Source organism: Myodes glareolus, chromosome 9 (assembly GCF_982192425.1).
Source record: "Myodes glareolus chromosome 9, mMyoGla1.1, whole genome shotgun sequence".
NCBI classification, from domain to species: Eukaryota; Metazoa; Chordata; class Mammalia; order Rodentia; family Cricetidae; genus Myodes; species Myodes glareolus.
In genome coordinates this window covers 43,228,854-43,241,975 of record NC_142034.1, presented here as the reverse complement: position 1 = coordinate 43,241,975, position 13,122 = coordinate 43,228,854, and the positions used below count along the sequence as shown (strand labels likewise).

The 13,122-nt window shown below is 37.3% G+C and overlaps 1 protein-coding gene across 2 annotated transcripts in view; it reads left to right on the top strand.

Annotated features, from left to right (window-relative positions):
* Window positions 1–12,356, top strand: part of Suz12 (SUZ12 polycomb repressive complex 2 subunit) — a 43,130-nt gene extending 30,774 nt beyond the window's left edge. For both annotated transcript variants that reach the window (XM_085695484.2, XM_085695483.2), the window contains 7 exons: window positions 1,424–1,601; window positions 3,544–3,635; window positions 3,783–3,926; window positions 4,566–4,723; window positions 7,017–7,215; window positions 7,652–7,731; window positions 10,121–12,356. In XM_085695484.2, coding sequence (XP_085551610.2) covers window positions 1,424–1,601; window positions 3,544–3,635; window positions 3,783–3,926; window positions 4,566–4,723; window positions 7,017–7,215; window positions 7,652–7,731; window positions 10,121–10,466 — 1,197 coding nt within the window. In that variant the 3' untranslated portion in view covers window positions 10,467–12,356. The remainder of the gene's footprint in view (window positions 1–1,423; window positions 1,602–3,543; window positions 3,636–3,782; window positions 3,927–4,565; window positions 4,724–7,016; window positions 7,216–7,651; window positions 7,732–10,120) is intronic.
* The last annotated feature ends 766 nt before the right edge of the window (window positions 12,357–13,122 follow it).

The following is a 13,122-nucleotide window of genomic DNA, read 5'->3' as shown; positions in this document are numbered from 1 at the left end:
CCTGGCTATTTGAGTCCTATCTCTGATGTTAAATTTGTGGCATTTGACAAGTTAACTTATGTCTTGTTTCTTCTGTACGATGAGAGCTACAATGGAAAGACTTAATAGGATAATAAATATGCACGTATCTGGCATTCAGTATTTGCTCAATGAGTATTATATGCACTATTTTATGTTACATTCATAGTGACAGCAAGTAACATGTAATAACTAGTAATAAGTTTATTAAGAAATCTGTAAAAAATTAGATAAGTCACAGCCAATATAACATTTAAGTTATTTTCTTTCTTTCTTTGGTTTTTGTTTTTGTTTGGATGCTGGGTAGCCCTGACTGTTCTGAAACTCACTCTTTAGACCAGACTGGTCTTGAACTCAGAGATCTGCCTGTATCTGTCCCCTGAGGGCTGGGATTAAAGGCGTGTGCCACCATTGCCCAGCAAGGGAAAATGTTCTTCAAAATTGGTTTCTGCCTCTTAAAAAATTTAGCCTATAGTTCCAGTACTTAGGAATCTGAGTACTGAAGGATGAAGAGTTCTAGGTCAGCATGAGCTACATTGCATCACAGTATTACCCCCCCCCCAAAAAAAACCAAAACCATAACCTGGCAGTGGTGGCGCATGTCTTTAATTCCAGCACTCAGGAGGCAGAGGCAGAGGTAGGCGGATCTCTGTGAGTTCGAGGACAGCCTGGTCTATAAGAGCTAGTTCCAGGATAGTCTCCAAAAGCTATAGAGAAACCCTGTCTCGAAAAAGAAAAAAAAAATATTCGATAGGGGTTTTGAGACAGAGTTTCTGTGTAACAGGTCTGGCTGTCCTAGCATTTTCTTTGTAGACCAGCCTGACCTCAAACTCATCCTTCCTCTACCTACCTACCACTGGGTTTATAGGTGTGGACCATCACTGCACGGCTGAAAAATCTGAAATTCTGACTGTTACTTGTCATTGTTTCCTCATAATAATTTAACATTTGTTGTAAGTAGCTGCCATTGCATACTGCTTGAGCTTTCCATCTCTCTAGTGATGACTCAAGTGCTCGATATATTATTTGGCTATGCTTATTAGCTTTTAGACTTTAAGAGTAAATGTATTTGGCTGGAGAGATGGTCCAGTGGTTAAGATCATTTACTGTTCTTCCAGAGAATCTAATTGCAATTCCCAGCACCAATGTTGGGCACAGAACTCCAACACCAGGGTCTTTTCGGCTTTATTTGGCACTGCACTGAAGTGTGCACCTGTGCCCATTATTTAACTTAAAAAGTTGTATTGGTTTTAAATAAATTTACATTGACATATTACACTTGATCTTAGCCAAAAGGCCGAGCAGCGATCATGTTGACATATTACAATGAATATTTTTCATTCCTGAAATGTTTTTGATGTTGTCATAACTCTTCTCATATGCTTCTGTTTTTTTCTTGGTTCAGCGGCTGCCTCCATTTGAAACATTTTCTCAGGGACCTACATTGCAATTCACTCTTCGTTGGACAGGAGAAAGCAACGATAAGTCTACAGCTCCTGTTGCCAAGCCTCTTGCCACTAGAAATTCAGAGAGCCTCCATCAGGAAAATAAGCCTGGTTCTGTTAAACCTGCTCAAACTATTGGTAAAAACATCATTGGTATCAAAATATTTATATTTTTGTTACATGTAATTAATCAGGAAGTGCTATTTGGTGTATTAAGTAGTCATTGTTAACTGTGATTAATTAGAATTTGCCTATATTAAGTGTAAAGTTCTGGGCTAAAAGGCTAATTAATCCCTTTTCTAGATCCATTGTGGTAGATGTTTCTGGGAATCTCACTTTTTCTTTAATATATATTTTTATTTAATGTATATTTAGTATGTTTACAATATATAACACCTTCAGGTAGGTCTCTAAATATCCTTGTGTCAATTTAGAACAAATTTTTCCACTAATTTGTCTCATATAGGAAATACTGGTTTTCAAGCATTATTAAAATCTAAAATAGTTGGGCTGCATAGAGTATTTGCCTGGCATACACATGGCCCTGGGTTCAATCTCTGGTACTGCCACTAAAGAACCTGTACAACCATAGCTCTGCTATATTCAGTCCTGACTTCTTATTTTAGATCTGTCTAATAAAACACTACCTTTGATGGTAGAGCATTCATGTATTTTTATCTGAAGAGTAAAGACTTTTCTTTGACTCTGCATGATCATGTGCATGGTGACTGTAAAGGATGAGAGACAGAAGTGACTTGTTGTAAATGTCTTTAATCCCAGCACTTGGGAGAGCAGAGGCAGGCTGAGGCCTTAGAGGTATTCATAGAGTCCTTATCTGCTTGCTATGCAAGCCAGTCAGCCTGAACTAATTCTCAAATCCCATGTGGTGAAAAGGAGAAAATTACTTCTGAAAGTTGTCCTCTAGCTTCCACACATGTCCCTGAGTGTTAAACTCACTACACACAGATAGTAAAGAAATCACCTGTGATATGGGAAACATTTCCTGAGTAATTTGTGGTTTAGGAACTTTTCAAAATACTCTTTAAGCTAGTGAAATGGGCAAAAAAAAAAAAAAAAAAAAAATCACAGGGAGCCTTAAACAAAGCTTTATGATAGAATTGTATTTGTGGGATCATTAGTTTTGTCACACAACACACTAAACTAAGTAATTTTCCATTGAGTCTGAAGAAATATGCTAAAATCATCTTTAAGGGTTATTTTGGGGTTTGAATTGAATATAAAACATTCAGTTTTTACTTTCTAATAAGCTAGCTCTTAGAGGATGACTGCTTACTATTGTGCACAAATAACCAGTCACAACCACTGTCAGGGCTAGGTTTGTAGCTCAGTGACAGCGGGTGAATGAATGTGTGAGGGCTGAGTTCGACCACAGCACCACCCAAAACAAAAAACTCCTGTGACTTTGAAGTATTTCAAAACCTTGTTTTAACTTCATAGATAAAGTTTCTTTGGTATGATTTTTATTATGGTTTAAGATATCAGAGGATAGTCCAGGTTTGGTGGCTTATGTCTTTAATCCCAGCACTTGGCGGAGGTGGTGGCAGCAGAAGCAGGCAGAATTTCTAAGTTAAAAGGCCAGCCTCATCTACAGAGTTAGTTCCAGGATAGCTAGGGCTCTGTTATATGGAGAAACTTGTCTTGAAAAATGAAAACAAAGCCCAGGCAGTGGTGGCACACGCCTTTATTTCCAGCATTTAGGAGACAAAGACAGGCAGATCTCTGAGTTCGAGGCCAGCCTGGTCTACAGAGGGAGTTCCAAGACAGCACTCCAAAGCTACAGAGAAATTCTGCCTCAAAAAAAACAAAAAAAAAAGAAAAATAAAAACAACAAAAAGATATTAAGGAAGTGTTTTGTGCGTTTTTGAAGAATCCTCAATATAAGCTGGTACCTAATTACTAATCAAATATTAAATAATGTTTTTGTAGTGTATCTTTCATTATTTGTTGAAGGTTAGAGCAGAATTACCAAATACCACAGTTGTAAATCTTTATTTAATAATTTTGGCAAGATATTTTATAGATGAGTCTTTCCATCAAATAAACAGGTTTATATTTTCAGCTGTTAAAGAGACACTGACTGCAGAGCTGCAAACAAGGAAAGAAAAGGACACTTCGAATGAAAATCGCCAGAAATTAAGAATATTTTATCAGGTAAGCACAACTGACTGGTTCATTTTACGTAATTGTGAAATAGAATTTTGTATTTGAATATTTTTTGCATTAAACATTTTAGAGAAGATAATGAAACAGTGCTTAGAAATATGTGCAAGTTGTGAGCTTGACACTTTTTTTTTTTAGTTCCTTTATAACAATAATACAAGACAACAGACGGAAGCCAGAGATGACCTGCACTGCCCTTGGTGCACTCTCAACTGCCGTAAGCTGTATAGTTTACTCAAGCATCTGAAACTCTGCCATAGCAGGTTTATCTTCAATTATGTAGTAAGTAGTTTTTCTTGCTTGCTTACCAATAGTATACATTATGCATAGAATAACTATAGAGAAATTGCACTTTGCAGGTAAATAGTAGGAGTTCTGTCCAGATTACAGTGCATGATTTAGTTTTTTGTATTCATGTTGAGTAATAATGAATTTTTCTATATGCCATATATTCATTGAATATTATTAAGGGATATTTTGAGAAAGAGATATTTTGTGCAAAGTCACCAAACCAGTAAATGGCATCGGTAGATTTTATTTTCTTTTTGTGGGGTTTTGTTTTTTAAAACCAAGTCTTGTAGCTAGGTTCCCCTGTCTTCCTGTCTCTGCTTCCTAGGAATGGAAATTAGAGGTGGAGTCACCATGCCTGGTCTCCTTCCTTCCTGCCTCCTTCCTTCCTTCCTTCCTTCCTTCCTTCCTTCCTTCCTTCCTTCCTTCCTTCCTTCCTTCTTTTTTTTTTGTTTTTGTTTAAGTCTTCTGGTATGCTTTTCTATCAAGCTGATGTTTCTCTTACTTTAGTTTTCAGACCATTAAGAACTTATGGCTGTATTTTAGTTAAAAGAATGTTTGTAGAGTATAGCCTTATTAATATTTTCTTTTCTAAACATCTTGTTTCTGTTTTTGTTTTTTTATTTGTTACAGTATCATCCAAAAGGTGCTAGAATAGATGTCTCTATCAATGAGTGTTATGATGGTTCCTATGCAGGAAATCCTCAGGATATTCATCGCCAACCTGGATTTGCTTTTAGTCGAAATGGACCAGTAAAGAGAACACCTATAACACACATTCTTGTGTGCAGGTAATCGTGTTCATGAGTGTGTGTTAATTTGTAGAAGCTGATTCTATCCTCCCACCATGTGGATCCCAGGGATTATATTTAGTCAGTCAGGCTTGGCAGCATATACCCTACTTTTTTGATCTTCCTAGACCCTGTTTCTATAGGGTTTTTCCTCTTTTACTTTGAATCTTCCAAGTTTTATTGTTGGTGTGCTACTGAGGATTAAACCCAGGATTGTGTGAATGCTAGAAAACACTATTGATGTAGCCCTTTCTTCAAGTATTTTTGCATTTAATCAATCCTATCCTAGTTTTTTCTGTTGATGTTTTTGTTGTTGTTCTTTCAAGACAGGGTTTCTCTGTGTATCCCTGGGTTATCCTGGAATTTACTCTGTAGATTGGGTTGGCCTTGAACTCATAGAGATCCACTTAGCTCTGCCTCCCAGTCGCCAGGGTTTAGGATGACAGGCAGGCAATTATTTACTAATGTTTCTACTCCTTCATTGATTTGTAGACTTAGCGAATTCTTTACATTGATGCTAGAGAAATGGCTCGATGGTTAAAATCACTTGCTCTTGCAGAGGACCCAAGTCTGTGTATATACATATATAGGAATCTGCAGAGAAGGAATATACTCTACTTGGGTAATATAAAATGTAAATGATTCTATCTGTCACCTAAGGTGCCATCTGATGCTGTCCCAAGAGAGCTGACATTATGTCTCCTTTCATTGAACTTTATAAGTACAATAGTGAGTTTGAAGGAGATTGTACTACTGAGATAAGTTTTATCTTCCTGAAATCTAAAAAACAACCAGGAGCTGGTGGCGCACGCCATTAATCCCAGCACTCGGGAGCAGAGACAGGTGGATCTCAGTGAGTTCAAGACCAGCCTGGTCTACAAAATGAGTTCCAGGACAGCCAAGGCAGTTACACAGAAAAACCCTGCCTTAAGAAACTTAAAAATGAAAAAAGAAAGAAAAGAGAAGAAAATGAAACCTAAAAAGCAGAATTTTTATTTAGATGTGTATATGCAACTATTTTTCTGGTTTTGTAAATAAATATACATGTGTTAGTATGTTTATAATAAAACAAATACTGGGTTTTGTTTTGAGGGGTGACTCAGCCATCACAAACTAAGCCCACAACCAAAATAATATAATTATACTAAACAGATCTGATATGTAAAATTAGTAATTTTTTTTGACAGTTTTGCTATATGATACCTTGGGATTTATGTATAAGTAAATGCCACGTGCATGTGGGTGTCAAATCCCCTGGAACTGGAAATAGGCTCTTATGATCTACCTCATGTGGATGTTGATCTTCTGCCAGCACACATTTTTGTTACTGTTGTTTTGTTGTTTTGTTTTTCAAGACAGGATTTCTCTGTAACTTTGGAATCTGTCCTTAACTTGCTCTTGTAGACCAGGCTGGCCTCTAACTCACAGAAATCTTCCTGCCTCTGCCTCCTCAGTGCTGGGATTAAAGGCTTGTGCCACCATTGCCCAGCTTCTGCAAGCACATTTAACCACCGAACCATTTTGGCCTCTCCCTCAAATGTTTCTCTTTTTTGTTATGGCTGTTTTGTTATTTGGGTTTTCCTTTTCTTTTCTTTCTTTCTTTCTTTCTTTTTTTTTTTTTTGACGGGGGGTGGGTTCTGTTTTTTAGTGGTGGGGTTTCTCTATGTAGTCCTAGCTGTGCTGTAATTCGCTGTCTAGATCATGCTGGATCTGGAAGTTCTCACGGAGATCTGCCTGTCTCTGCTTCCCAGGTGCTGGGAGTAAAGGTGTGAGCTGCCACTTGTATATACATTTTTAACTTCTTCTTTTTTTTTTTTTTTAAAGTTTATTTTTCACACCCAGAAAGACACTTTTGTCCTTGAAACTTTGATGAACTATAGTTCAGGCTTTGATCTCTAATTCTCGCGGGCGGGGGGGGGGGGATTGTCTTGTGTCCACTTTTTATTATATATTGAAAGAAAACAGGGCTGGAGAGATGGCTCAGTGGTTAAGAGAATTGACTGCCCTTCCAAAGAACCCAGGTTCGATTCTAACCACCCACATGGCGGCTCTCAACTCTGACGCCAGGTCCAGGGAAGCCCACACTGTCACACAGATATGCATGAGGGCAAAAATACTAATGCATATAAAATAAAAATAAAGTTTAAAAAAAAAGAAAGCAGTTTAAGGGGATGCTGCCTCAAGTATTACTATGATTTTTGTTTTACAAAATAATTAATAGATCTTGGCTCATGTTCAGTATTATATAAGGTATAGAAGTTGTCTTGTGTCAGCATTGATTTCTTTTCATTAGGCCAAAACGAACAAAAGCAAGCATGTCGGAATTTCTTGAATCTGAAGATGGAGAAGTAGAACAGCAAAGAACATACAGCAGTGGCCACAATCGCCTCTATTTCCACAGTGATACCTGCTTACCTCTCCGGCCACAAGAAATGGAAGTAGATAGTGAAGATGAAAAAGATCCAGAATGGCTGAGAGAAAAAACCATTACTGTAATTACCACTATTTTCCTTCTCCTCAGCAGTGCTCAAGTTTTGTGCTATGTCATTTAAAAAATGATTTAAGTATGGAAAATTTAATTTTCTTTGTGTGAGTTTGTATTGGGTACTTTGGTTTTTTTTTTTATTGCTATTTTGTAATTTAGGATTTCCTTTCTAAGATAACTGTTTAAGTAAAAGTTGGTTTTAAGAATGCTGCCAGGGCCAGGCAGTGGTGGTGCACGCCTTTAGTCCTAGCACTTGGGAGGCAGAGACAGGTGGATCTCTGTGAGTTCAAGAACAGCCAGGGCTACACAGAGAAACCCTGCCTAGAAAGAAAAAAGAAATGTTGTTTCTTTACTATTTCTCAATTACAAAACATGACAGCCTGTTTTTCTTCGAAATATTACTTACGTTACATATGTAATAGGTATTTTTCTTTTTCTTTCAGCAAATTGAAGAATTTTCTGATGTGAATGAAGGAGAGAAAGAAGTAATGAAACTGTGGAATCTCCATGTCATGAAGCATGGGTAGAGTGTTTCTGTTCCATTACTTCGTTCTTTTTGCTGCTTCTCATTCTGAGTTTGTGCATTTTTTTCTAGTTAGTTAAGATTTTATGTGTATGAATGTTTGGCCTGTGTGTGTGTATGTGTACCTTCTGTGTGCCTGTGCCTCCAGAGGACAAAAGAGAGAGTCTGGCCCTTGGAACTGGAGTTAGATGTTTGTAAAGTGCATTGTGGGTGCTGGGAATCGAATCCAGGTCCTCCACAAGAACAGTTAGTGCTGTTTAGCAACTGAGATATCTCTTCAGTACCCACCTCCCTTTTGTTTTGAGGCAGTACCTCATGAAGCTTAGGCTAACTTTGAACTCCCTATAAAGCTAAGATGACCTTTAATCCTTATACTCCAGCCTTCATGCTAAGATTATAGGTTTACAATATCGTGTATGGCTCATCTTTTTTATCATTGTTACTACTACTACTACTACTACTACTACTACGTGGTGTTGGCACATACAAGATGCCCTGTTCGCGTGTAAAGATCCTTTGGCATCAGTTGTCTCCTTCTATTGTTGATTTAAAGAGCGTGGCACAACTGCTTTTCCACTGAGCCGTCTTGTACCCCTTTTCCGAGTAGACAGGAAGACAAATTTTTTGCTTTTGTTTTCTTTTTGAGACAGGGTTTCTCTCTACATAGCCCTGGCTGTCCTGGAACTCACTTTGTAGATCAGGCTATCCTCAAACTCACAAAGATTTGCCTGCCTCAGTTTTCTGACTGCTGAGATTAAATTGAGCATGCAACACCACACCATCAAAGATCAATTTTTACGTTGTGCCCTGCAAAGATTGCAGGGAGTGTGGTGATGAGAGGCAAATCACTGTCATAATCTTAAATTTACTTTACATGTGTGTTCTAAATATTACCCTCATCCAGAAGTATATTAAGTGTATGAATTAATGAATTAACTAATGATACTTTGAGAATGGACTGCATTAAACGCCTTGATATTCTCAAGTATTTATATATGTGCATTTTCCATCAGTTACTCCTAGTTGAGTCAAACACTAACATTCTGTGACTTTCTATGCAGGCATAATAATTCCAATAACTTATATTTTGTTTGGTTGTTTGAGATTGGGTCTCACATGCCAGAAGCTGGACCTGAACTCATGTTCCTTCTATATTCTGGGATCATGGGTGTATATCACCTTGCTCGACTTTTTTTTTTTTTACAGTTTTTCATAGAGACACACACACACACACACACACACACACACACACACACACAGCGTCTTAGTATTTTTACGAGTGATCTTAAACTTGTGAATTCAGCCCATTCTCTTTTTTCTTTTTTCCTTTTTTTGGGGGGGGGGGCGTAGGATTTATGGATGTGTGTGCTTATGCATGTTTGGGGTAGGGAGTGTTTACCTTTGAAGGCCAGAAGATGAGATCCCTGGAGAAGGAATTAACCTGTGGTGGTAGTTGTGATCCACTTCACATGATTGCTGGGAACAAACTCAGGTCCTTTGTAGGATCTACAAATGCTCTCAAGCACTTAGCCATCACTTCAGCCCCTCATCCCATCCCCTTGACTCAGCATCCCAATTACCTAAAGCTATGGACATCTCCTACCTTCCTTGTTTCCTTTTTTTTCCTCCCTTTTTATTGCTAGTGAATGCAAAAATAATGTGTACTTAAGAATTATGATACTTAGATGTTGTGAGATGCTTGCCCCACAAGAATGCTAACCTGAGATGAAACCCTTAAACGAATAGATGCGTGAAAGGAAAAACCTACTTCACAAAGATGTTTGACCCACATATGGAGCTAGAAATCTTTTTTTTTTTAATGATAAGGGACTGGAGAAAGACTCAGTGGCTAAGAGGAGAGAGCATCCATGTTCCATTCCCATCACCCACATGGTGGCTCAAAGCTGTCTGTAATCCCAGGCACATATAGGGTACACAGGTGCACATGCAGACAAAACATCCATATACATTTTAAAAGATAGTAATTGGATTACATGTGTTTTACTTTTTTCCTGATACACCTATTTCAAGATGCAGTTTTAGATTGGGAAATGTAGGCAATGGTCTTAAGTAGATGGCTTACCTAATGTACAAGGATCATTCTCACACCTGAAGTCATGGTTTTAGTCAGATCTCAATTATGTTTCAGTTCTCTGGAAATATTATAGCTACTGAGGCTCCTGGTTAATTCCTATGCCTACTTAGATCATGTTTCTTTAAATTCTAAAATACCTGGCTCAATTTGTGATTGAAATGTCATGTCTTGCTGGTGACTTTGTGTTAAGTCATCTGCTAAGCTTTGATGTGTTTGTCATGTTACACATTGCTTATCTCTGTTGTTTTCATAAAGGATTTGTATCATTATTAATGCTTTGTTTTTCTTGAATAGATTTATTGCTGACAATCAAATGAATCATGCCTGTATGCTGTTTGTAGAAAATTATGGACAGAAAATAATTAAGAAGAATTTATGTCGAAACTTCATGCTTCATCTAGTCAGCATGCATGACTTTAATCTTATTAGCATAATGTCAATAGATAAAGCTGTTACCAAGCTCCGGGAAATGCAGCAAAAACTAGAAAAAGGAGAATCTGCAACCCCTGCAATTGAAGAAATAACTGAGGAACAAAATGGGACAGCAAATGGATTCAGTGAAACTAACTCAAAAGAGAAAGCTTTGGAAACAGATGGTGTCTCAGGGGTTCAAAAACAGAACAAGAAACAAAAACTCTGAGCTCCGACCCATGTTGTGGACACTGAAATTGCTTCTAGGGAATTCAGCCTCTAAGAAGAGTTGTGATTTTAGGTTGTTTGGTTTTTAATCATGGATTCGGAAAAGGCAGTGTTAGATGAAGTCAGTGATTCCAGCGTGGAGGTTCTGTGGGTCTGCTTCCCTTCTCGTGCTTATCAGCTTAGTGATGTCATCACAGGTTTAGGCCTGAAAAGCAGTATTTCAAGAAATTGTTTTTAACTGCAACAACAACAGTCATCTTATGAAATATATTGGGTTAATCTAGAAGTTTTATGCCTAAATTATAATACTTTTTGGATTTGTGACTGGCTGTTTTTCTGCTTTGTAATTATGAGATGTTTTCTGGGGAGGGAAAGTTGGGCTGTCATTCCCCCTTAGAAATGGAGGGTTTTGTGGAATTGTTACATTACCATTTTTTCCCAAATGTTGACGCTTTTAATTCTGACATCAGTTGTACATTTGGATTGGGAAAATGCAAGTTCTGCCCCAGTTCTTGTTCAGTTTTAAAGTAGCACCCCTTCACCTGCCTGTTGGAGATGACACTAGCCCTCCAGGTGCCGTGTGCAGTGACGAAATTACCATTTGTTTTTCAAGTGGATAATTTTAGTGCTTGCTTACCCAATATATATTTTTTTTACTTGAGCACGTTTTTAGTTTTTCTCTTTAATTAGGTAATCCCATGGAAAATTCTCCAGTGCACATCTTTGCATTAGGATTAAAGCAAGAAAACAGTTGGAGACTTTATAAGATGCCACTTTGGGGGTGGGGGAGAGGGTTGTCCCTGAGAGTGAACCAGATGTTACACATTGTTTCCTTGTGATGTACTTTATGATTAGAATATCCAATGCAGATAAGCTGACTTGAATTGTTTTGAGCAATTTTCCCTGTGTTGTGTGTTTTACACACATTTTTACGGTTGGATTTTCTCCAACAGAAAGCGGTTTCACTACTGGCGTATTAATAAGCACCAATAGGTTTTTATTCCAACTCCAAGCACTGTGGTTGAATAACATCACCTCAATTTTTTATTATCCTTTAAAGATATTGCATTTTCATATTTTATTTATAAAGGATCAATGCTGCTGTAAATACTGGTATTTTTAATGTTGTAATTTCATTCCACCACCATCAGATACAGTTCCCTATTTTATTTAGTGAAGGGATACAAGCTTTCTCATGGTGTCTTCAGAGATTTATAAATGTAAATACTGATTTGGCTGGTCTTTACGATGTGTTTAACTGTGACGCTATTTAAATAGTGTGGATGTGATTTGTCATCCAGTATTAAGTTTTTAGTTAATGGTTTTTGTGTTTAAAATATAGGGAAGAGGGAACTGCAGTGTTGGCTGCTGGTGCCCTGGCTGGGAAGCTCTCCTCCTGACTTCACTGAGCTCTCGGTTGGCCACTGGGTGTGGGTTCTGAGCATTTCTCTTGGGCTTTAATTTGCTAAAGCTGTGCACATATGTAAAAAAAAAAAATAGATTATTTTAGGGAAGATGTAGATGTAGATTATTGCTTATGTCATTTCTTAAGCAGTTATGCTCTTAATGCTTAAAAGAAGGCTAGCATTGTTTGCACAAAAAAATTGGTGATTTCCCTCCCCTGAATAGTAATGAAATTACTTCTGTTGAGTAAACTTTTTATGTCATCTTATAATAAAAGCTGAAAAATCCCTTTGTTTCTATTTATAAAAAAAAAAGCTTTTCTATATGTACCCTTGAAAACAGATTTTGAAGAAATCATGTAAGATGATAAAACATTTGAATGGTACAATAGATGTAAAAAAATTCAGTTTAAAAAGAAACGTTTGTTTTTACATTAAATGTTTATTTGAAATCAAATGATTTTGTACATAAAGTTCAATAATATAAAGCTGTAGTCTATTTTTCTTCATTCATGGTTTCCATATGTACATTTAGAGTTTTGTTTAGATGGCTTAGGAAGGATACAGAAAAGTACACTAGTTTCACAAAAGATCTAATAGGGAGTCAAGGGGTCAAAAAAGAAATGCTCTCAGCATCCCTAGGTGTATATGCTGTGTGTGGTGTTGGACTGGAGCCTTGCCATCCTAGGCAGTGGCTCTGCTCTAGTTCCTCTATTGAGATAAATAATATGCTTGAATTCACATGAAAAAATTAATTGGCCCCAAATAGTTTCCTAAGTATGTAGTTCAAAGCAAAACGAGTAAATCATACCGGTATCTTTAGTTGTAGATTTTGTGTGTGTGTGTGTTGTTTTATTTGTTCATTTTTTGTTTTGTTTTATTTTTCTTTATTGGTTTTTCAAGACAGGGTTTCTCTGTGTACCCCTGGCTGTCTTGGAACTAGTTCTATACACCTGTAGACCCAGAGTGCTGGGATCAGAGGTATGCGGTACTATGCCTGGCAACTTTTTTCAGTATTTCTAATTAAAAAAAAAATGAATGTGTCTTCAAAAAGTTTAGAGAGTGGGGAATTCAAGTAAATATATAATCAAATGATTTTTTTACAGTGGCTCCATTTCATAACGCTGTGAGATTGATAGGCTGGATAATGTAGATGAGAGTGATTTGGGCTCTTCTCTTCCTGTGCTAGTCATAAATGGCACTAGCCTGCCATGCAGCCAATTGTTCATGGTAATTGTCAGTTTGTAGGGCACC